The 25,551-nt window shown below is 35.1% G+C and overlaps 2 protein-coding genes and 1 non-coding gene across 3 annotated transcripts; 2 read left to right on the top strand and 1 right to left on the bottom strand.

Annotated features, from left to right (window-relative positions):
• The first annotated feature begins 7,955 nt into the window (after positions 1-7,955).
• Positions 7,956-11,381, top strand: LOC104598472 (large ribosomal subunit protein eL15). Its single transcript, XM_010260548.3, has 4 exons — positions 7,956-8,092; positions 8,590-8,756; positions 10,655-10,852; positions 10,933-11,381. The coding sequence occupies exons 1-4, from the start codon at positions 8,089-8,091 to the stop codon at positions 11,176-11,178; spliced, it is 615 nt and encodes a 204-aa protein (XP_010258850.1). The 5' UTR covers positions 7,956-8,088; the 3' UTR covers positions 11,179-11,381.
• Positions 11,382-16,573: 5,192 nt separating this feature from the next.
• Positions 16,574-16,676, top strand: LOC148790718 (U6 spliceosomal RNA). The gene has a single exon (XR_016078007.1). It is a non-coding gene; the product is annotated as a U6 spliceosomal RNA (small nuclear RNA).
• Positions 16,677-17,723: 1,047 nt separating this feature from the next.
• Positions 17,724-24,312, bottom strand: LOC104598473 (GPI-anchored protein LLG1-like). The gene is made up of 3 exons (XM_010260549.3): positions 23,927-24,312; positions 23,779-23,835; positions 17,724-18,316 (listed from the first exon to the last, which is right to left on the bottom strand). Exons 1-3 carry the CDS (start codon positions 24,000-24,002, stop codon positions 17,949-17,951), a joined length of 501 nt encoding a protein of 166 aa, XP_010258851.1. The 5' UTR covers positions 24,003-24,312; the 3' UTR covers positions 17,724-17,948.
• Between the last annotated feature and the right edge of the window lie 1,239 nt (positions 24,313-25,551).

Genomic DNA, 25,551 nt, shown 5'->3' with positions numbered 1-25,551 from the left:
AACAACCTGTGCAAAAACTTGAGTTGGGGTCGGTTCAGGCTCGGGTTGGACCCACGCAAGTTGCACCCCTATCTTGGACTGGGCACCTAGATTACTGTATGTTACGAAGAATGCTTGGCCAAAGTCTACAAATTTAAACAATGCCAAGATGGGTTACACTCTTGGAGTTGCACCAATTTGGGGGGCTAAAAACAAAGTATAGTTTCCAATTTCCATTTGGACTAAGTTGTAGGAAATACAAAGTGGGTTTTTTTTTTTTGAGAAGCAATACAAGGTGGTGTTAGAGATGAACAAAACATTATCAAGGAATGAGAACTCGATCTGTTAGGCTTAATTTAGAAAGAGTACAAATATAAATATGTACAGTATAAATACACACAAAATAATATAAAATACAAGGTTTTGCACTCTACTTATTTGTATTTGTACTTCTTCCAAACTGAGCCTTAATAGAACTAGAACAACTACTTAAAATGGAAAAGGGTCATTGAAAGCAAAGTTCGATGTGTTACTAGCTCACTAGTGGTAGTGGGGACTGTAATACGGGCTTTTATCATAACTATGCATCCACCAAGAGAAGAAAGAACCTTATTCATTGGTTTCCATCGGTTGGATTATGGAACATGGACTAGTGACTCTCATGAAATAGGTCTGATTAATATCTTCTCTACTATTAACTCCTACAGGTATTATGAAAGAATAAAATGATTGTTGCTATCCCAACTACTGAAAAAATAAGGGTCTGTTTGGTTTGCAATCGGAATCTTTTGGAATTGGAATAAAAAATGATCAATTTCCATAGTCTATTTGGTTCAAACAGGAATGAAAATAGAAATAGGAGTCAGCAGGAATGAGATTTCATTTCTAAGGGAAGGACAAGGAATAACCATTTTCTCAAATGGGGGAATGCCATTCCAATAAGAATGGGAATGGGATTCCGATTCCACCTAACCAAATATTTAGAACTGGAATAGCCCATTCCAATTCCGATTCTAAACCCTTATTCCCATGAACCAAGCGAGGCCTAAAAGATGCTTTGTTTGATATTGGGCCCTGGGCTCCTATCCCAATCTTATCTCCTTCTGTAAAGATCCTCAGCTCTTATTCTTCACCTACGAAGCAAAGCATCACTGACATTGGGAGATCTGAAATGTCTTCTATCTCAACCAAAATTCTTGCCAAGTTAAATTTTCCCACCTCTTCACCTACACCACGCATGAAGTGGAATGCCTAGGATCCCAATTCACATCGCTTTCCTTTCTTCTCACTTTTTGAATCATCCCTAATCTTAAATCGTAGTTTATATATGTTCTTTCTCTCTTCTATAGCCATCACCCACTAGATCTGTGTGATTTATGTCATGGAACATAAACAGAAACAAGCCTCCATTCAGTTTCCTAACACCCATAATCCTTTCCTTCCCCATTCAAATCCCGCCCAAGTTTTCACCTTCTCTTCATCTAAATCTAGGCCAAGCATGCTCGCATTTAGAATGTTCAGGCTATGTTTAGTTTGAAGGAAAAAATAGAGAAAGGAAGGGAACAGTAAGGAAACCTATAGAAAGTTTGTAAATGATTCCCCTCCTTTCCCTACTTTTGTCTTCAAACCAAACACAGCATTAGTCTCTGGCCAAGCTTCTCTATTCGTCTCGCCTCAACTTCCACCACTTTACTAAATTGTTGGTATTCTCCATCTTTGAATGCTAGCAATTGAAGATGCTAATTGGACCTCAGTTATTTGTCAGGTACTTATTGTTTTTTTTTTTTTTCTTTTATAGGATGAAACTTGAGTTGGAGTTGGGTTGAGGCATCGTGTACTCCAAGCCCGACCAACCTACCTAAGCCTACATGAAAGGGTGCATAAATACACATGTTATGTATGTTATCCATATAGAACCATATTTTGTTTTTTCTACTCATATATATACATACAGAATGACACCCATAGAATCAGAGTAAGATGGGCAACAAGGAAGGACACCCATAGAATCAGAGTAAGATGGGCAACAAGGAAGGGTGCACATGGAGTCATATATGATAGGCAAACACCACTTGATTAAAAGAAAAATTTTATAAAACAATTATAAGGCTAGTTATACAGTATGGAACAAAGTGTTGGAGAATCAAGAAACATCAGGTCCAAAAAACATTTACGGCAAAGATGTAAATGTTTAGATAGATGAATGAAAAAATAAAGAAATGATATGATAAAATCTGAGGTCATTTGAATGAACATAAGAGAGCTCCTATAGGTGATAAAATGAGAGAAAATAGATTTAGATAGTTTGATTGTGTGCATGGAAAAAAGTAAAAAGTAAAAACTGTAAGAAGAAATGATTTGTTTCAAGTTGAAGAGGCTAAAAAAGGGTACAGGGTAGATCGAAAGACATCGATAGAAATAGTAAGAAATGATTAATCGCCAATAATATGGCATTAAACAAAACATAATGGTAACACTGTATTTATGTAGCCAATCCCATATAGTTAGGATAAGGCTTAAACGATGATGTTATATGTATGTATGTATGTATGTATGTATGTATGTATGGATGGATGGATGGATGGATGGATGGATGCACATGCATGCATGCATGTATGTATGTATGTATGTATGTATGTATGTATGTATGTATGTATGTATGTATGTATGTATGTATGTATGTATGTATGTATGTATGTATGGATGGATGGATGGATGGATGGATGCATGCATATGGATGTATGTATATATGTAAAGGCAATTTATTATGAATTTTGATAAGTGCTGCCTTATTGGTCATCACTTTTATGATAATGGTACATTAATTTTGTGTTTTTTTTTTCCTGGTATCATAGTTGAATCCAGGTATAAAATGTGCATGTATGTATTAGCCAAGTGCATTTTGTTCATAATTTTGGTACATTATACTCCTAAATTGGGTGTTGGCTTATGGCAATGAAAAGTTATATTAAGTCAATTACATTATAGAATATTGTTACAAAAGTAAAAAAATACATAAATTATATGACGAGGGAGAGGACTGCCATATCTTTGGGTTATGGGCTTTGAAAAAGTGATGTCTATATTACTTTTTTCTCATGGTACAACTTCTTGGGAAAAAAAACAAGATAACGAGATAGGGAGTAGAGGAGGTAGGGTTTGGGTCTAATACATATTTTTTTTTTATAAAGAAGATTTTTTTTTTTTGTTCTAGGAATTAAGTGGAGGGGTGTCAGTCCCATAAACTGTTGTTTGGGATATAGGGACATCATAAAAAAAAGTCAAATGGCTTACAAGAACCATGTTAGTTAGCTTTTAGTGGGTTAGTAGGTTGGCAAATGCTTTGGGAGATTCTTTAGCAAAACAAGGGACTTCAAGGAATTCTTTGTTTTTTGGCTAATTTGTAACTGCAATTTGAAAAGAATTGGGTTTGGAACCACCTTTAAGGGGAGGAAACACCTCATGCCTCCTCTTAGGGTGCTTCATGCTTGTACTGTGTCTATCTCTATTTAATAAAATATCATTTATTCATCAAATAAAAATAAATAAATGCACATGTATATGATTAATACACACTTACACTCATTTACAAGTACACATATTATGTATGTTATCCATATAGAAACACATTTTGTTTTTTCTACTCATATATATACATAGTGGATGGCACCCATATAATCAGAGTGAGATGGACAACATGGAAGGGTGCACATGGAGTCATATGTGATACACAAACACCACTTGAATTAAAAGAAAAACTTTATAAAACAATTATAAGGCTACTTATACAGTATGGAACAAAGTGTTGGACAATCAAGAAACATCAGGTCCAAAAAACGTTTGCGGCAAAGATGTATATGTTTAGATAATTGAGTGAAAAAAAATAAAGAAATGATATGATAAAAAATGAAGTCATTCGAATGAACATAAGAGAGCTCCTATAGGTGATAAAATGAGAGAAAAATAGATTAAGATAGTTTGATCATGTGCATGAAAAAAAAGTAAAAAGTAAAAACTGTAAGAAGAAATTATTTGTTTCAAGTTGAAAAGGCTAAAAAAGGGTACAGGGTAGATCAAAAGGGCATCCATAGAAATAGTAAGAAATGATTCATTGCCAATAATATGACATTAAACAAAACATAATGGCAACACTGAGTTTATGTAACCAATCCCATATAGTTAGGATAAGGCTTAGACGATGATGTTGTATGTTTGCATGTATGTATGTATAAAAGGCAAATTATTATGAATTTTGATAAGTGCCACCTTATTGGTAACTACTTTAATGATAATGATACATTGATTTTAAGTTTTTTTCCAGGTATAAATGTGCATGTATGTATTAGCCAAGTGCATTTTATTCATAATTTTGGTACATTATATTCCTAAATTGGGTTATAAAATGTGTATGTATGTATTAGCCAAGTGCATTTTATTCATAATTTTGGTACATTATACTCCTAAATTGGGTTATAAAAGCCTAATAAAAGATGAATTTTCCACCTAGATTAAAATCCTTTCAAACTTATCAATCTACTGAGATTGTGGCAGAGGTTGGAGTTTTCTTTGGGGGGAGTTATATAATCTTTTTGTTGGCTTATGGCAATGGAAAAAGTTATATTAAGTCAATTACATTATAGATATAATATTGTTACAAAAAGTCCAAGGTACATAAATTATATGGTGAGGGAGAGGACTGCCATATCTTCGGCTTATGGGCTTTGAAAAAGTGATGTCCATATTACTTTTTCTCATGTACAAATTCTTGGAAAAAAAACAAGATAACGAGATAGGGAGTAGAGGAGGTAGAGTTTGGGTCTAATACATCTTTTTTTTTTTATAAAGAAAAAAATATATATTTTTGTTCTAGGAGTTAAGTGGAGGGGTGTTCCAGAGTTATAGAGAGAAGTTAAGGCTTCTATGTTAATTGAGTTGCATTGATTTAGTGACTTTGGAGAAGCTATCAAAACTAGCTTCATTAGAAAGTTAAGTTCTTAGCTCAACGACAACATTTTTTGGCTTTATGAGGTTTTTACCGGTGTTTTCAAAATCAGACTAGACTGGACGGTCAGAATAGAAAAACCAGGAATGGGTCACTTGACCGGTTCCGTTTTACCCTAAAACCGCTTTTTGACAAAAAATATGTTGATTTGGTTAACAAACCATTGACCTAGGGGGTCAAACTGTCGAATTGTCGTCTCAAACAATAGTTTTGGCTATTTTTTTTATTTTTAAAGAATGGGCCATCTGTTCAGACCATATGGTCAGACCATTCGACCTGGGAACCGGTTCCCATAACGGTTCCCTGTCTGATCCAGTTTTAAAAATCTTTGTTTTTACCATATACAACATGCTAATATTTTGTGTGGGACCTACCTTACAGCATCAAAAGCCACCGCAAGAAAGTTCTCCCAAATAGGCATTTTATCCACCCTTACATCCAAATCAAACCAAGCTTAGAATCCCTGCTTGAATGTGTCATGTTAAGGTTGAATTGAGCTGGGGTTGATATACTTGAGTGTGGCATTAGATTGGTTAAGAAAGTAATTCGATGCCTAAGTTTTAGGGTTAGGTCTAGATTGTTCATTAACACAACCCAATCTTCCCAGGTTGTATCCCTATAGAGGGATAGATTTGTCAATAGGTCAGATTTATTTTGAGATAAAGTGTATTAGTCGTGTACCAATTATTAATGGGAGAAAATTATAGACATAGAACCATCATTAATTAGGATAATTGGGTCTAGCTCAATTAGGTCTGGTTATATTGATATCTACAATTATCTTTAGGGAAAATTCTCGATTAGTACCTTGTACTTTGGGTCTAGTGTCACTTTGGTCCCTAAACTTTAAAATACGATAATTCAGTACCCGAACTTTCAAAACGTGATAATCCAGTACTTACCGTTAATTAGCTATTAATCAGTCGTTAAGTGACATTTTAAAAAGATACAAATGTCGTTCGAGTGTCATCTAATTTTCTTTATCAACTAACCAAACATTGACAAAAAAAAAATAATAGTCCCAAAATCCTTGCCTCTTCTATTCAAGAAAGTTGGGTTCACCAAAATGCCCATTCAAACATTACCCCAACTTTCTTGAATGGAAGAAATAAGGATTTTGGACCGTTAATCTTTTGTCAACATTTAGATGGTTGATAAAAAAAAAATTAAAATGACACTCGAAGAGCATTTGTGTCATTTTCAAATGTCACTTAACGACAATTTAACTACTGATTAATGGTAGGTATTGGATTGTCACGTTTTGAAAGTTGAGGTACTGAATTGTTGCATTTTAAAGTTCAGGAACCAAAGTGGCACTAGACACAAAGTATAGGGTACTAATTTGGAATTTTATCTTATCTTTAATTAGGATAATTGGGTTTGGCTCAATAGATCAAGTTATATTGACATGTATAATTATCTATACTAATAACAACTTAAAACTTAATATGGCCTTAATAAAAATGACAATAAAATAGTTAATTGTTTGTATGTTAATAAGTCAAGTTTTGAACCAAAAATATCTTATATATTATCTATTAATTTTTTTTCTTTTTAAACATAAAATATAATAAAAAACACAAGAAAACTATAAATCCTTTATATATTATTAACTCATCAATTTGTTTGGAACAGAAAAGAACTGAAACTAACCCATTTATAATTATGGAAAAATCACATAACTTATATAATTGGTTTGGTATGTTCAGTTTGATTGGATAAAACTGACTCATTAACAAGTTGGGATCTCCTACAACAAAACACATTCCAACACTTTACAAATATGACATGACATTTAAGGGCCTGTTCGTTTGCTTTGAAGTTTGACATCTGAAAATATAATAATTACATTAAGAGGTAGATTGGTATTGGTGAACTTTTCTTTCCTCTAAACTCTGAATGTAGATAATGTTATTCTGAATTCTGAAAACTATCAAATTTCCATTTTGACTAATATATGAGAGTTTTTTGTTTGTCTTTTTGGGAATATCATTGGAAAACAAAAAGTAGTATGATTGCACTTTAAGAGATAAGAGGAAACAAATAACCAATTTTCTCTTAAAGTTAAAAGATTCCTCTTAAGAGATAAGAGTTAAGAGGAAACGAACAGGCCCAAAGGTGCAATTTTAGCAGATCAGGGTTGGGATTTTGTCAAAATTTCAACGGGCTCAATCTGAAACTCGAAACAATATAAACGTTTAACTCAAGTCAACCCGAATTGCACCCCTTATCGCACATCTCTCCTATATTTGTTTATGAGTTGGATTTGGATTTGACTTTTGCCAAAATTTAAATGGACTTGACCTCAATCCCGAATCCAACACATTGTAAAGTTAAGCCCAAAACCTGACCTAATCTCACCATGAGATTATGACCCATCATAAAAGTAGGACTCACCATGTATAAGATGTAACTTTTGAATTCAAATCAGCCCCCCACAAGACTGTCCCCAATAACATCCCACAACACATCTCCGCTGTGTTTTAGAAACATCTCCCGATGATAATATCAAGAATGATGATGTCATCATTAGGAGATATTCCCAATACACGACAAGGATGTGGTGTGGGACATTGTGTGAAGCATTCTTGTGGGGCTGATTCGGTCTCGTAACTTTAAATTGTAACATGTCCAATAATGTTAGTAGGATGTTGGAATGTTTTTGTTGGCAGGAGATCCAGCCTTGATTCTCATTGAGTCATTGATTCAGCGCATCCACAGTACATCCAAACCGTGCATCGGGAGCATCTCCCAAAAATACACGTATGAGAGATGCTCCCAATGCACGCTCAAATGTGCATGTGGGGCGCAGATGTGAATTCACTGATCGGAGGGAGAAGAAAATGAAGGATATAATTGAAAATAAGAAATGAATCTGGGTTATAAGTTGACAGTTAAAGTTGGAGTTGGGACCTGGAGAGAGCGAACTCTTTTACAATATACTTGGTATAATTCTAATAACCGACGGATTAACATCTTCTATAATAGACGATTGAGATCTCATCTTTATAGCTCATCGGTCCTCTATAAATCACTCTATCTCGACAAAACACAGCCCTTCGGTACGCAAAAACCCTAGAGCAACTTGAAGCCAAGACGCGGCAACGATGGGTAAGCGAACGCACGCTTCATTCCTTCGATCTCAGAATTCTCATATCTTTCTCTGAATCATTTTGCAGCCATTGTTCCCAGTTTTGGATGTTACAGTCTTGTTTTGCAGCCATTGCTTTGATTCTAGAAATGGGATACTGGGGATGCTGGTACTCTGTCTCGAATATTTCAAGAACAAATCTGTCGTTTTTTTTTTCACTTTGTGTCATTGATGTCGCGAATGGTGTTTATTCTCAGGCGTATTGAATTCTCAGTTTTACGATGTATCTTTTTTCCAATGCTGGATCAGTGGATTTGTGATGCACTAGTCGTTGTATTTGTTCTCAGTCGTTTTTGTTTAGTTGTGATTACTGGTCTGAGTTTTGTTATCTGTTTTGAGGATCCAAGTATTTTACTTTTATTAATGGTCGTTCAATCTTATTGGATACCTTCTGCCGGTTGTACGTGTCTATAATTTGGGTTTTGATTTTTCTGTTTTACATTTATGTGATATTTAGGGGCTTACAAGTATGTATCAGAGCTATGGAGGAAGAAGCAGTCCGATGTAATGAGGTTTCTGCAGAGGGTCAGGTGCTGGGAATACCGCCAGCTACCCTCGATCGTCCGAGTGACGCGACCTACGCGGCCTGACAAGGCTCGCCGGTTGGGCTACAAGGCTAAACAGGTGTGTGGCCATCTATTGCATCAATTTCTTATACTTTTCAAGTGGGTTTGTCTTTTTTACCTGCTAACATGTTGGATCGGTTACTTATATTTTCTCCAAAATCTTGTTTGGACTCAACAAATTGTAGTTACTGCGAAGGTTTAAATGATACCCAAATTACCACATCAAATTGGAAGACTACCAAGGAGCACCTACCTTAATGCTGTAGTTTTTCTGGGTACATAATGATTTGATTTACCTTAATCCATTCTTAGCAGTTTAGTTATTCAGGTGAGCCTGGGCAAATTGCACAAGATGAAGCGTACCTGGAAATCATCTTAGATGACCAAAAGGCAACTAAAACTGGTGTTTAATTAGTTCAAACTCAAACCATAGTTTTATTTGGCTTGCTGGTAGTTGAGGAATCTAAACTAAAAGTTCGTGTGCCTTGCCCTAAAAGTTGAATGATCGTTGCTGGATTTGCATATTTAGATTTTGATCTGAAAATTCACGGCTTTTATTGCTTTTTGGCTTATATTGTCTATATATGTTCAATAATACATCCTTTCTTTTGAAACATTGATATTCGTGTGCCTCTAGTTTATCAGGACCTGTTAAGCTATGGTGTTTGAGACAGAAATTTGAGAACCGGTTCTTGTATTATGGTATATAATAACAGATCCATTAACATTCTGATGTATCCATGTAGGATGAACTACACTGATGCCAAATGTAGGACTAAGTGCTTTCATACTGATTAATGATATGGGACTGAGTGCTTTCCTCACAAACATTAGCATGTAATGTTCCTCTAGTTGATCGTGATTCATTATTTTATAGCATTTAAGATGGTAACTACAAACTTGAGCATCGGTTCATGTATTTAGTGATGCATTAGCATTCTGATGTAGGATGTACCACTTGTAGGACCAAATGAGTTAGATTCCAATTATTGTAGTACCAAATGAGTATGTTACAAGGATGTGCTGAGAAATTCTTGCAAAGTTTACATAATAATTGAAGTATCCAACATGATATGACGCCAGTGTATGGGTATCTGGGTATAATAGGGAAGACAACAAAAATGATTGAATTGCACAGTTGCACTATTGTGCTTTTAACAAAAAGAAAACTCAGTAACTCCTAAACTACTTGTTGATGAATTCGAAATTTTAGACAGAAATAAACCAAGACTAGGGAACCCAAACTACCATGCTGGATTTCAGATTCTGTAAGATGACTAAAACGCCCCCATTGTCTAAGAATACAAAAATAAATGAAAACTTCATACATACCATGCCTGATCACATGGCTCTTGCATTCCATTCATATACTTAATACGCCTTATTGACATGACCTTCGAGTTTGTGCATTTGGTGACCTGACCATCTACTACGTGGGGGAGCTATTATTTGGTTCCAACTGGCCAGAATTATTTACCTGTTATGATAGTGTCCTCACTCAAAGTCTAATAATTTGGTTTGGTTTACTTGAATCTCAGTGAGGGAGTTTTGTTGAAATTTGTGTATCCCAAATAACTTTAATTCTTTAAATTTATACAGTATTTTCAATATACCCATTCTTGAATGCGTGTTTATTTATGAAATTGTTTTATAAGCATGGTTTAAGGTATCGATACACCTTACACCCAAACGTATTGGTAGGGGTGTATGGATACAATTTTGGCCATGCGTTTTGTTTTTTTTTTTGAAATTTTATTCATATGAATGTTTTCATATTATTTAATAAATAAAAAGGTTGGGTTCCCGATGAAAACACCTGTAAACAGGTGTATCGGATACCCAATGATACCATATGATATGCCTGATATGGGGTGTCTTATCAATGCTTAGAACCTTGCTCACAAGCTCATCTTGTTTCTTGCATCCGCATGTTCGCTAAATTTATTCTCTTTTCAGGGATATGTGATCTACCGTGTCCGTGTTAGACGTGGTGGTCGTAAGAGGCCAGTTCCCAAGGGTATTATGTATGGTAAGCCAACAAACCAAGGTATCACACAGCTGAAGTTTCAACGCAACAAGAGATCAGTTGCAGAGGAACGTGCTGGGCGTAAATTGGGTGGCCTGAAGGTTCTCAATTCCTACTGGATCAATGAGGTATGTGCCTTGAATTTTGTAACCGTTTCTATGGTTTTGGTCTGGCTTGTAATGAATGCCCTTCTCGTTTCTGGTTGCAGGATTCAACATACAAATACTATGAGATCATCTTGGTTGACGCTGCCCATAATGCGATCCGCAATGACCCTAGGATCAACTGGATCTGCAAGCCTGTTCATAAGCACAGGGAGCTCCGGGGACTGACTTCTGCTGGTAAAAAGTACAGGGGTCTCCATGGAAAGGGACACTTGCACCACAAGGCAAGGCCATCCCGAAGGGCAAACTGGAAGAGAAACAACACCCTCTCTCTCCGTCGCTATCGTTAATGGAAGTGACATTTCTTGCAGTTCTTGTTGTTTTAGGATTGGGATTTCATTTGTAGGACTCGTTAGCCTGTTTGGGATAAAGAGTGAGTTGGTTATAACGATGAACAAATTCATATTTTGGCAGATTTTATACGCTATATTTGTTTAAGTTGTTTTATCATGTGGAGGATCGTTTTTATAATTTTATTACAATGTTGCTAGAACGCTAGGCCTGTTCTTCATTGGGCATTTTCTCTGCTTCCCCCATTTTAGGTGCCTACGTCTACTTGTCTTTCAGGTTCCTTGTTCAATTAAAGGTCTATCCTGAATCTACTTACTGTTTTTTGAGTTTTAATTTTATGATTTGTATCCCTTGAAGGCATGATTTTGAGTGCTGATGCCTAATCTTTTCAATGTGTGCCTATGCTCAGCGACGGGTAGCTTGGAAATAAAATAAACAATTTTCCCGAGAAATACAACTCGACCAACTATTGGGTTCCGCCATTTTCTTTCGCCTATTGATGCATACGCAATTGCTTTCAAGCTGCTTTTTATGTGTTTCATTGAAGGACCCCCAAATTGTCGTTAATATCGTCTGTTGAGTTGATTGGCTGTGAATTTTTTTGGTATCACGTTTTTCTCGTATCATGCTCTAACCCTTCTTATATTTGTTGTTAAGTATAGAGAAATTGCATAAAATGGCCTCAGGCATAATTCTTCGAGGTATGATGCTTAGGAAATATACAAGTATTATTATTTTCTCGAAATCAGAAACAAACTGGCAAGGTGCCAACAAATTGGTTGGTAAGGTCTTCTGCTGGTCGTAGTCAAGACTTGGGATTAAATTCTTTTTGCATCCAGATTAGGGGGTTTATGGTCTATGGGGTATCTCCGGTTGTATAGCCCTTTAAAAGAAATAAAAAAAAAATCAGAGACAAATTGAACAACTTATTACTTTGTCTTTAGTGGATAAAATAATTAAAAAATAAAATGTTTAAGGAAATAATAATCTATTGACTTCAGTTTTAGACTTATAGCAATTCCTTAAAAGCTTCACTAAGGCTCAGTTTGGAAAGAGTACAAAGACAAATATGTACAATACAAATATATATAAAATAATAAAAAATACAAGATTTTGTACTCTACATATTTGTATTTGTACTCCTTCCAAACTGAACCTAAAAGGCAAAAGCAATAAGATTTTTCAGTTCAACAACTTCAAGTCTTCAACTGTTATCGGACGGCCCCTGAGGGTTCTTGAAGTCCTCAAATAGTCATGAACGTCCCACCCTCTAGACTTGTGGTAATTGGCAATCATGATTTCATGAACATGTATGGGTGAGGTAGGTGATTAGTGAGGGAATTAAAATTTTACAAAGTTTTTCAATATGCTCCAATGCTTTTTCTATAACCATTAGCAGCCTCCACAATAATTAAATAGGGAAATTATGGAAGCTTGGAAGAGATATGGAATGGGCTTTGGAAAGTAGATGAGCTCGTCAAAGTCTAAAGTTTATTTTTGGTTTAAATCTTCACCCTAAATTGAGAAAAATTGTTTTTAGGGCTATAGGTATTTAGATGGTTAGCAAACGGTTCCCTTATTTGAGACTGCATCACTACCCTCTATATGGGTAGATCAAAGCAAGGTATGCTTAACCATTTATGTGAGAGGGTGGACTGAAAGGTTAAGAGTTGGATAGAAAATAATCTTTGTAGTTAGAAAGGAAATAAAAATAAAAGCAGTCCTAATTGCTTTACCATCTTATACCATATTATATATGCTTCCTACTCCCAAAAGGTGAGTCAGGATCTTCTCACACAACATGCCTCACATCGATCTTACAGTATGTTTTGGTCATTTATTGGGAACATCTCTCATACTTGTATTTAATATTCATAGGGAAGATGTTCCCAATACAAGATAGGATGTGACTGTGAGATTGGTGTGACGTGTGCTTGGTGAGGAGCAGATCCCAATTCCCAAAAGGGCTTGTATGATCAGCTCAAAATATCCAAAAAGAAGTTTTCGTGGGAGGAGGTAGACGAGTGGAGAAAGATAAATTGGATCAGTAGGAATAATGCATGTAATAATAAAATTCAATGGGTCTTGGATTTAGAGACCCAAGAACTTTTAACCTTGCTTTAGTGGCCAAACTGGCTTAGAGGTTATACAAGAAAGAATTTAATAGATAAAAAAAGTGAAAGATAAACAAAAATTTTTGGTCTATAAAAAACTCGAAATCATTGTTTAGCTTAATGAAGCCTTGGAGTCTGGGAATCAATTTTGATATTAGTTATTGGGCTTATTGTTCAAGAAGATAGAAGATGGGAAAACAAATATTTTGGGACAATGTGGGGGTTGTGATGTAGAAAGAAAAAAAAAAAAGTTTGGGGGTTATGATAAGCTCATGGTGACTCCAAATCCAAAGGGTTGGCTTACAGTAAAGCCTATCCTCCTAGCTCATAAAATGGGCCAAAACTCTAAGACTGATAGGGGTCAGCCTATTCTATCAAAGGAACAATGGAAATTAATTTGAGTGTCATTTGGTAAATCTTTTTTGAAAGATCTTTTGGAAGACTTATAATGTGAGATTTTATATTAAGATCTTAGCAATTTGAAGACTATTTGGTTAAAGTGTGTCTTCCCACATGAAGATGGGATGAAAAAAGTTGAAAGATTTCATTTGGAGCTTTCTAAAAATAATCCAAAACAGGCTTCAACGTGTCTTTTTGGAGTGGTATCTTTTGACGGCTAAATCTTTTTTTAACTAAATATAAAAAGACCAAAACACAGGCTACCGGACTTCTATACAACCAACTGTATATGCATGAAGACGTGCCAAATGAGACTTTGATCTCTTGCTTTTGTTATAAAAAGTTTTATTTGGAAAATTTGTTTGAATGGTATAGCCGTATAGCTGCTAAAGCAAATCTGTCTGGGTTTGATATGAATGTGAATGATAGTGTGCTCTATGCGGGAAGGAGCCAGAAACGATTGTTCATACACTACTAACATGTGGGCATGCAAAAGCTGTTGGTTTAGGTGTCACCTTGAACCTCAAACACAGTTATGTCAACTGAGGTATTTCTTTTGTTGCATGGTGGAAAAATTGGTCAGTGTTAAATGAAATAGATTATTCAATTCATGATTCAGTGTTATATATATATATATATTCATGCGAGTAGATTTCCACGTGAGAGCTCACAATCCAATAATTACAGTAATTAATGGTTAATTAATGGAATCTACTAATTATTCCAGTAATTACAGTACTTAATAGATAATTAATGGAATCTACTGATTATTACAGTAATTAATTACTATAATTTAATTATTATTGATTACTACAGTAATTTAATAAATAGATAATTAGTGATTATAATAAATAATTACTGTTATTATAAATATTTCTAATAATTACATATTTACTTTAAAATTATAAGTACTGTTATTAAAAAATACTGTTAATAAATTACTGATTATTACAGTAATTTAATAAATATATAATTAGTGATTATAATTAATAATTACTGTTGTTATAAATATGGTTAATAAATAGATATTTACTTTAATTTTACTTTAAGTTAAAATTATAAATATTGTTATTAATAAATACTGTTAATAAATTTAGTAATTATTGTTATATTAAAAATAATTAAAAATGTTATTAAAAGTATTCTTATTGATTATCAATAAAATATTATAATTACTGACTATTACTGATAAATACTGTTAATTTAATTTAATTTTGATAATTATTAATTTAATGAATATTGTTAATAAATCCTATTCATAAATCCAATATTTAGTGTTATATTAAAAAGAACTAAATAATATTATTAAAACTATCATTAATGATTATTTAATTAAATAGTATAATTACTTACTATTATTGATAAATGTTGTTAATAACGTTCTGACAATCGACAGCTCGACTGTCTAGTTATTAAAAAAATAAAAAAGCGACCAAAAACCATTGAATGGGTCAACGGTTCGACCACCTAGGTCAATGTGTCGTTGACCGATTCAATGATTTTTGGCCAGGGACCGAGATTAAGATAAAACGGAACCGGTTGCCTGGATGGTTCCCAATTAAAATAATGGCCAAATACCATTGAACATGTCAATGAGTCGATGATTTGACTGCTCGGGTCAATGGATCATTGACCGATTCAACGGTTTTTGGCCAGGGACCGGGTCAATGGACCAACGGATTGACAGTTCCATTCCCGCATGGCCCCTTCGCTAGTTCTATTGTTATCATGCCATGCTTATTTGGAAGTGCAGGAATGGTTTCATCTTTGATCAAGTAATGACAAACCCAATACCCAAGTTTACTTGAGTTCGACTTCTGTCAGGGCAACTCATTGCTCGCACCATTCGAGCAACCCCTTATAACCTTGCATTGGGAATATCTCCCTTGAAATAAATTGCATGATTACAGAGATATTCCCAACATAAGGTTGTAAAGCTTGTTGGAACAGGCTTTGCTTTGACCCAAGTCGGACTCAGTTTACTTATCCTTAGTGCTAACAACATGGTTTTTAAAATTCGGATCGGATTGTACGGTCGGATCGGAAAAACTGGGAAACAGTCAGGTGATCGGTTCCATTTTATCTAGAACCATTATTTCGCCAAAAACTATTGATTTGGTTAGCAAATCGCTGACTTAGGTGATCAAATCGTTCAAACCGTTCGAACCATCCAATGGTTTTGGCCGTTTTTTTTTTTATTTTTTTGTTAGAATGAGCCATCCGTTCAGTTTGAATGATTGAACCATTCAACCTAGAAACTGGACCCTAATTGGTTCGTTATCTGATTTGGTTTTAAAAACCTTGGCTAACATGATGATGCAAGAAGCCACCAAAAGCCTTAGCACCAAACTCAATCGAATAGACATCTATTTTGTGCGTGTGTGGAAGCCTCAGGCCGTGTTTGGTTTAAAAAAGAAAAGGAAGGGAAATTAAGTTAGTTAAGGAAGAAGTGTTTTTTTTTATTAATGATAAAATTGCATTCGAAGATAGCTGAAATGTAGACCCTCCGTAATGGTCTCCCTTGTTCTTTTATTTTATTTTGTCTACGAGTGTTGTTATTTAATTAGTTAGTCGTCTGTCATTAGTTTGTTTTTCTTTTTCTTTTTTTTTTTTAATTTGTTTCTGCTAATCTGTCACTTTGCTTAGTTAATAAAAATCTTGATTACCAAATAAAATTTAAATTACCATATATTTATACAAACTATTGTGATGGATGAGATTGTTATTACAACTAAGGGCTGTTTGGGAGGGTTTAGTTTAATAAGTAGCTGTTTTGGTTCAGCCAAAATCCATAGCATGAAAGCCCTCTTAGACGCAGTCCTACATCGCTAATATGTAAGCATAAATCATGTTAATATACATGAAGACTAACCAAGCGGCTGTTTCTTCGGAGACATCTGATAAAATTGGAACGATACAGAGAAGATTAGCATGGCCCCTGCGCAAGGATGACACGCACAAATCGAGAAATGGTCCAAAATTTTCAATTCTATAATCTGACATTTTTAGACTTTCACAGAAGAACACCCTTTTGAATTTAGAAAATGAAAATCAATCGATAGAAAAAAAAGGCGCATTGAAGGTTTTGAATGGTCGAGTTCTATTTGTTACCCTTTGTTTTCCATTTATCTTTTCCTTCAACAAAATCTATGCTTTCTGGGCTGGGAAACAGGGTATGGTTCTGGACCCTGGTTTCTATGAAAGCAAATTGGGGTAATTTTTCCTTTTCCGTTTTTTTCGTAAAACAAGATTGAGAGGGTTCGAAATCTATCAAATGTATAGATTGGTGGGTATAGATGTTTTCTGTTCAGTTCAGTTCAGTAAGAAATCACGTTCAGAAATATTCAGGTTATTGGGGACTATTATATCTTATTTTTCCTTCGAAATTAGTCATCTTGAATAATTCATTGTTTTACTTTAGACAATCTGAACATCCTAAACCACCTTTCAAATCCAGATCTTTCTGGGGGTAGTTTTCGTCACAATCAGTAGTGAAGTTATTGTTTGGATTCAACGTTCAATCTTCAAATCAATTTTCCCAGTGAATCTTTAATCCTAGTCTAATGTAGGCCATTCCAATGGAGGTAATAATATGACCCATATCTCCCAGTCAAACACCAGCCCTTTGTTGAAATTCAAAATCTTTCTGTGCAATGTTCGGACTAATGAATTCTCTTATTCCATCACCCAGTTAATTGATTCGCCTGAAAGCCTTTTGGTAGCTTCCTAGATGTAGAGCCATTTTCTGCTCAGAAGCAGGAGCTTTTCGTTTCTGCAGGAGTTAGAAAATCGGACCATGTGCACAAGTTGTAGTAATTAAAGAGTTGTTTCTTCCAAACCCCTCAAATATCCTTCTGAACATGCTTGGATTTTTAATCAACTGGTTCAGAATTTAGCAGCACAAACTTGTTTCTGCGTTAGTCTGCTTCATTACTACTTCTGGGATGCAAATTTACCTTGACTGGTCTTAGCACAACCAGTCTGTCTTCATTTTGACAACAAGGTTCAGGAATCTCTTCATGGCGTGGAACAAGCCAAATCTTTGAATCATGCTTTCTCATTTCTACTTTTCCAAATGTACTAGAAGTCTAGAATACAAACATAGTCCAATATGGTTTATTTGATACAGAAAGTACAACATGGCTGGCTGCAGAAAAGCCATGGTTCTTGAAAAGCTGTTTGTTGGAGGGGCCAAACACAATAAAACAAACACAGAGAGTCTGAAATCTGAATGCAAATGATCAGACCTCTGGGCTTCATAACATTTGGAGCAGTAATAACACGAGGGACGAACTTACAAACAACAGGAAAGGCAATAGAATTTGCCCAATCTGGGCTCCGCTGGTACCATTGCTAGATCCCACCGGTGCTGTGGCATTGCATTTCAGTCCATCCTTCCCTTCTCGGCACTCACTGGAAAACAGGCCAGGGGGATATCCCTCATTCTGGGTTATGTAGCTGAGCATGGTCGATGCACAATTACTATTGAGGTCATTAATCTCAGCTGCGTATGGGCAAGCAAATTCTTTCAAAGCTGCACAACAGAGCTCTGGGGGAAACTGGGGCCCTTTGCATTGGTTTTTGAATATTGTGTAGTCCAGGTTCTCGAAGTTCACAGTGCACTCTTCAGATCACCAGGGGAAAGCATTATTGCAATATCATGCATATATTGGCTGTTCCAATTAACAAATCTAAGTGCATATTACTTAATGCAAGCATGGAAAATTAATCACATGAGAAGAACAATAAAATCATAACATTTTTTGATATTTAGCATTTAGCTTACACACTATCTGTATAAAGGGAAGCCTAGTCCTGGCAGCCTCTTTTTTTTGCTATTAAAGAAAATAATTTATAAGGATAATAACATCATCATCACCATCGTCATCTAAGAAGCTTCACCCAGCCTCACCACCGATTCGGTTTTGTCGGTGTTTGTTTGTAGCATAAATCAAGATCGATGTAAAACTTCACTTCCAGTTCAGATTTTTCGGCGTTTGGATGGAGTGGAGTTTTATATTGTAAATCGATGTAAAATGTCACTTATAATGAGGTTTTACATTGACTATCGATGTAAATACTAATCAATAAAATTGATACAGTATTACATCGATAATCACATTTTTTGAAGTTCAGCGGTTCAGAGATTTCAATAGTTCGGTGTGAAACTTCATCGATGGACTTTTACATCGATGGGGTTTTACACCACAAACAAACACTACCTTATGGGTGTTGTAAGTGGTCTTTCATGCATGTGATTGAACCATTTAAGTCTACTTCTCTCATTTCATCAACAATAGGAGTTCTTCTTAAACTCCTTTGAATGATTTCACTTATAACCTTTTACTTTATAGTTGTTTCGCACTCATCCATTTTAGCATAAGCATTTTTGCTACACTCATTTTTTGGACATGTTTCTTGATTGTCTAACATTTTTCCCTATATAGCATTGCAAGCGTTGGAACTATCTTATAGAATTTTCCTTTTAATCTAAGTGCTATATATTTGTATATCACATAAAAGTACTCAAAATTCACCTCTCCATTTTTCTTATCATTTTCTAATTCTATGGACAATATCTTCCTTAATCTCTCTCTTGTTATGAATTTTCCAACCAAGGTATTAAAAAAGGTTAGATGAAAAATACATTCTCGGAAATACAATCAATGCCTTGCCTCAGTGTCTTTTAATTAGACTATGATTATATTAAACAAAACAAATGTGCTAAATGAGAATTACTGTTATGAATGATAGAAATGACCAGAATACACAATAAAAATAAAAAAATAAAAAAGGAATTCAATATCTGATTTACTTGGAAGATATTGACTTGGTCAGATGGTTGTCAATGGTTCAATTGGATGGATCATTAGATTGTTGGTTGGTCAGTATTTTTTTGTAGGTGATCAAATGGCTCATGGGCTAAATGGATGTAGAAACTTGCTTAATTGGGTGACTCATCTAGTTACCTATAAAGTTAATAAATAGAGAATGACCCCAGTACAGGCCCAATATTATTTTTTTTTATGAATTTTAATAAGTTTTATTTGATATCCATTTTTATGTTGTAAATTTAGGGTATTATTTTATTTGATTGTTTTATGTATAGATTTGTTATTTTAATTTAAGAAACTAAATTCAACTTTATTTCTAAATATTCATCCACTACTACTAACATTTTTTAAGAGTGGAATTAACTATCACTTAAGTGGGTAGACACATGTTTGAGAACTAAATAGTCACTTTTGAGATGTTGAAAAAATATGCCACTTGTTTGAGAGAGAAGCTCTCTAGTTTGAGGGCTTTGTTTATATATATTAGATGGGTTAAAAACGTTGAGACATAGTTAATATAGATGCATTTATGTGATAAAAAGGGTGTTAGATTTGGTTTGGGTTTTATTGTAATAGTCTACTTATGGATTCTACCTATGGATCCACTCAAATCAAAATCTAGATTTAGAAAGGTGATAAAGCCCAGAGGCCAGAACTTTTCAGATTTGGATTTGGATTTTGTTGAATGTTGCAACTCGTTTATGGTTTCTATAGTTCTTCTAAATTTTATATTTTTTAATATTTGAAAAAAATAAAAAAAATAAAAAATGAAACTACTTGAACTTGCGGGAACATAATAGGGTGCATGTGAGGTCTACTGAAATTTCCATGAAGAATTTGGAGACACATGAGTGGTCATTTTAGCCATTGGGTCATCAACAAACCATAACATTTCTTCTTCTTCTTCTTCATCTTCATGGGCCACACAACAGAGGTATCCCATCCTCTTACCCCAGAAAACATTGATTCCCACTGAAATGCAAACACACGGGCGCTTGAAATAAAAAAGCCGGTTGATTTGATGCCTTGAATTTATTGCAAACACTAGTGTGTTTGCATTTTGTTGAGGGGTCTCTGGATTGACATGATCGTGGTTGCACTCATGAAATGTGAGCTCCCCATAACCCCCATTCTCTTTGTTGACACATAGTTTTATGCAACGTTTTTGAACCGTAGTTGATCCGTATGGTTGGACCATTCGGATCAGAAACACGTCACTTGAATGATTCTGATTTTATCAGACTGTCATCTTGCCTAAAATCGTTGAAATGGTCAAAAAAACCGTTGACCTGTACGATTGAACTGTCGACCCTTTTGACCCGATCAACGGTTAGTGGTTCGGCATTTATGTTTATTTTAATTTATTATTTTATTTTAAAATAAAAATAAAACAAAAAAGAAAATGACAAACATATCCCAACTTCTAAACATTCTATGTCTCCTTTCTGTAGGGTTTTGTTTTGCCAAAACTGAAAATCCAACATCTTCACCAGCTTCACTGAAGAAGACGACGGTGGCACACCAAGACCTGCCTTCCCGAAGAATGAACAACCACCTGCTGGCGACCAAGATTTGTAGTGGCAGCCGATGAACATGGTGGAACACTCTATTTCCAAACATCTCTGATCTCTTGAAAGTAGACCTGTTCATGGGCCAGGTCGGGCTTTCACTCTGCATTAACAGGTTTTTCTATGGCCCGAGCCTGAGCCCGACCCGACCATCAGGCTTACAACTTGGGCCTGAGCCCGACACTCATAAAAAGCCCGAAGTCCAGGCCTGGGTCCGAGCCCAAAGTCTAGCTCATGCCGCTGCTATTGCTAAAGCGACTAAATAGAGAGAAATTATAAAGAAAAAATAAAAAATGTATATATATATATATATTAAATTATTAATATATATTCTAATAAATATTATATATTTTATATAATATATAAAATACATATTATATATTTTATAAAATATATAATGTTGAGTTGGGCCAGGCTGGGCTTGGGCCAAGCTTTTTTGACAAATCCTGAGCCCGGCCTGAAACACAATCAGGCTTGCTGTTTTGGGCCTGAGGTCAAGCCCAAGGGCCTAATTACATGTCCAAGCCCAACTGGGGTGTAGGCCAGGCCATTGGGCTACCCAGCCCATGAATAGGTCTACTTGAAAGGAACAACATCTCTTGAAGAGAAAGGCAGCGACCACTATGGAGTTGAGAACCACTGTATTTTTCTAGTATTTCTTACCATGGTTTTCAAAACTGGACTGGACCAGTCATTTTTCCCCAGAACGAGATTTTTGCCAAAAAGCGTTGATTTGGTCAACAAACCGTTGACCTAGGCGGTTGAACTGTTCAGCGGTTTTGACTGTTTTTTATTTTTTTTATTTTTTGTCAGAATAGGCTGTTTGTTCGGTTCGAACGGTCAAACCGTTCAACTTGGGAATTGGACCCTTGACCGGTTCATTGTCCGGTTCGGTTTCAAAAACCTTATTTCTTGCAATACTATGATTTATTTTTCCTATATTTTTTTTGTGTATTTTATTTAACTTTTATGGCATTTTTTATTATATATAAATATTTTTTGTTTTTTAATTTATTTATGACATCACGAGTTGACCGTTCGACCCGGACAGTTGAACCGCCGAATCGGAAAACAATGCCCAGAATGGTTCCATTTCTAGGTTGGAATTTAAAACCTTGGTTGCATGTGATCCCTAATGAAATGCAACACACCACTGCTTTTCTTTTTTAAATAAATGGATAAATTGCATATTAGTACCATGTACTTTGCAACTAGTCTCACTTTAATATCTGAACTTTAAAACGTGTCACTATAGTACTTGAACTCTCAAAAATTGCCAATTTAGTAAACATTCCTTAACAATGTTAGATGGTATGTGAATGGATACAAACACCCTTCAAATTTTGAATAGGTTGGGCTATCAATACCCATTCCCGAACCTATTTAGACCTGACACGAGCTATATACATATAGTACATAGTATATATTAAATAAATTATATATAATATACATATAATATATATAATTTTTAATATATATTAAACGTATTTATTTATTTATTATAATCGAGTCTGTCAGGTTAGACCCAATTATCTTGAGAACTGATCAGTTCGGTTCGAGGTCCTCAATATTTCCTATCAGGTCGGTTCTGATTCTAGCTGGTTTGAACCTAGACCCGACCCGTTGATAGCCCTATGAATAGGAGAGAAATATAATTTTGAAATGGCCAAGATAGCCATGTTTAAATCCCTTTTCACCGCAATTGGGAACCACCGCTCACTTTATACCCTGACTTTTCTACTGAAGAACCAATCCATCGTGCTGGAGAAGTCATATGGAAAAATGTCATCAGAGAAGACGGTGTCCCTTTTAAAAAAATTATGGAAAATTACACTGCACCACACTACAAAATTCTGAATAAGACTACAAACCCTACATAATTCAAAATAACAAACACCCCCACCCTAAAACACCAATATCCGCTCGTTTATTAGCATTAATTCTACACTGGCACCTACCCGAACTGTACGGTAGGATTAAAAATTCTTAAAGTGTGTGCTGAACAATAATTCTCCTAAAAATTTAAGTGGCATATGTCATTACCTAATATAGATAATTAACAAACTGCTAACCACACACTAAATTAACAAATTTTGGGAGTTCAAATAATAGAAGTTTTGAAATTTAGATGTTAAAGTGAGACTAGCCCTAAATTGAAGGGTGTAATTTACCCTCAATAAATTCAAGCGTCAGATCACATAAACTGCTTTTTTTTTTTGTTCTTTTTTGAACGTTGGTGTATTGGGTTCTTATGCAACAAGTGTCGCAGCAGATTTTCAGATTTTTTGCTGAAAACATGATTAATAGAAAGGTCAGAGAAAAACGACCAAAGACGCCTCATGAAAAGATAACGTTGTACTCTATGGCTTTTACTCAACTAACAAATAAACATTCCTATATATGTCGGGTGAGTAAGGGAATCCCTGTTCTCAAAGAAGAAAGAAATCATTAATTAAGCGTTTTTCTTTTTTATCGATTTATAATCAATTCAGCGTTACCAATTTTCTTCGTTTCTCTATATCTATCTTAAAGTCAACAAGGACAAATTTATATCTAGTAAATTCCAGCTTAAAATAACAGTCAAAAAGAGAAACGGAATGTTTCTTTCTTCTAGCGGATGCAAATAGCAATAAAATTCAATTATACAGGGAGAAGGCGAACATTTTTGAGAAGAAAAGAGAAACCTTTTTTCGTCTGAAGGAGGTTTCGAGCAGGATATCCATGAGATTCAAAGATATTGTCTGCAAAAGATTGGATCAAATTTGAACATCAGAGAACAGATTGAAACGGAATAAGAAACTCATCAAGTAGAAGAGATGCATATGAATTCACTTGAAACGAAGCTCGAAGATGCAGTCAAGCCTGTCAAAAGGAAGAATAGAACCACAGACAAGCAGCGATTCGGCATTATTTTTCTTTTTCTTTTGATCTCCCTTTTGAAAGAATTATGGGAAAGAACCTTCCGTTCTCAGCGGGGACAGCGAGAGAGAGAGAGAGAGAGAGAGAGAGAGAACGAAAAGACAACGAGCAACATAAAATTTATGGGAGCTTTGAGAGAATGCTCGATCGAACTCGGAAGAGAAGTCGCGGAGTCATAAGTTCTCGTTACAGCTTCGCCTTCGGTAGTTGTCGTGTCCAAATAAAAAAACCGCGCTTTCGGAGGCTGCTTATGTAACCGGCCAGAATTGATAAACAAGTCCATACCTCCTACTCACACAAACCCTACCCACAGACATCACAGCCCCACATTGGAAGCATGATGTGCGGCTATAATATCCTGTGGGTAGGAGATCTAGAATGTCGAATTGACTTTCTGGAGGCGTGGCCTAATACATCAATAATGTGAATGGCATCTTTCTTCTATTAGGAAGAAGCATTTTAAACCCCACTGAAGTTTGGTAGTTGTAATCATCTCTCTAAAATTTTTTAACACAGTTATCTATGCAATTATTGAGGTTGGTTTCTACAGAAAAAATTAATACATACTTAATGAATAACAAAATAATCGAGAATTTAAAGTTGCAAACTTGCAATTTTACCTTTCAGTGATTTATATGAAAGGTAAATTTAGAAAATAAATCAATTTTAGAAAAAGATATTGAAAGGATTTGGGATAGTAATTCATATGAAAAGAAAATTTGGAAAATAAACATTTTGGCCCAAAGTAACTACATGGGTATTTTGGACATTTTATTCATGCCTCTTTTTAAAGGATTGTAAGGAAGGGAGTCTACTTACAACCATGTCAAAAGGTTTAGGAGAGGTGACTGCAATTACCAAACTTTAGAGGAGGTTTTAGCAACAACCAGAAGCTTCAGGGGAGGTTTTAGCAATTTACCTTATCTGAGACTCAAAATCACACAATTGCACTACTGTCTAGTAGGGGTGTTCATGGGTTGGACTGGGTCAGTTTCAATGATTTTTTTCAACTGATCCGACCTTGTCGGGTTGCTTATTCACCAAACCAAAACCGACCCAAACATGAAGGGTCGGTTTGTCAGTTTAGCTAGTTGGTTTGGCCAATGGGCAAAAGCAAGATGTTGTGTAGTGTTTAGTGTGTGCCACAAAAATTTCAAATTTCTCCTTAAGTTTGGCAAGTTTAAAGCCATAGGGATCTTTCTTGTGGGGCTTTCCAATCCCAAAAAAGGTAATAAATAAAAAGACTTTGAAATTGATGACTCAAATAAAAAAGGAAATAACAATCCCAAGACAAAAGCAATTCCCCATTTAGCTAATGTTACTTAAATTTAAAACTAAGTAGAAATAGGAAAGGACTAAGACTAAGAAAGTAAGAAGCAATAGGCCAATAGCCAAGGATGAAAACACTCTACATTAGTGAATTTGATGCTCGGTTCAGTTCAATTTGATTTCGGTTTTCAAGTGTGAAAACTAAAACTGACCTGATCTATCGGCTTAGTTATTTGCAAGAGCCGAAACCGACCAAATCAGGTTGGGTC

The sequence above is a fragment of the Nelumbo nucifera genome, chromosome 6, assembly GCF_055504915.1.
Source record: "Nelumbo nucifera cultivar China Antique chromosome 6, China Antique-T2T, whole genome shotgun sequence".
NCBI classification, from domain to species: domain Eukaryota; kingdom Viridiplantae; phylum Streptophyta; class Magnoliopsida; order Proteales; family Nelumbonaceae; genus Nelumbo; species Nelumbo nucifera.
Note: the sequence above shows the minus strand (reverse complement) of the source record. Positions and strands in the feature narration are given on the sequence as shown.

Excerpts from the sequence above, each read along its gene's own strand:
- LOC104598473 (XM_010260549.3), bottom strand. The coding sequence starts at position 24,002 with ATGCCGAATCGCTGCTTGTCTGTGGTTCTATTCTTCCTTTTGACAGGC. Across the intron at positions 23,836-23,926 it reads ATCTTCGAGCTTCGTTTCAA|ACAATATCTTTGAATCTCAT; the intron begins GTGAATTCATAT and ends AATCTTTTGCAG. Across the intron at positions 18,317-23,778 it reads CCTCCTTCAGACGAAAAAAG|AGTGCACTGTGAACTTCGAG; the intron begins GTTTCTCTTTTC and ends GGTGATCTGAAG.
- LOC104598472 (XM_010260548.3), top strand. Across the intron at positions 8,757-10,654 it reads TGGGCTACAAGGCTAAACAG|GGATATGTGATCTACCGTGT; the intron begins GTGTGTGGCCAT and ends TTCTCTTTTCAG. Across the intron at positions 10,853-10,932 it reads ATTCCTACTGGATCAATGAG|GATTCAACATACAAATACTA; the intron begins GTATGTGCCTTG and ends TTCTGGTTGCAG.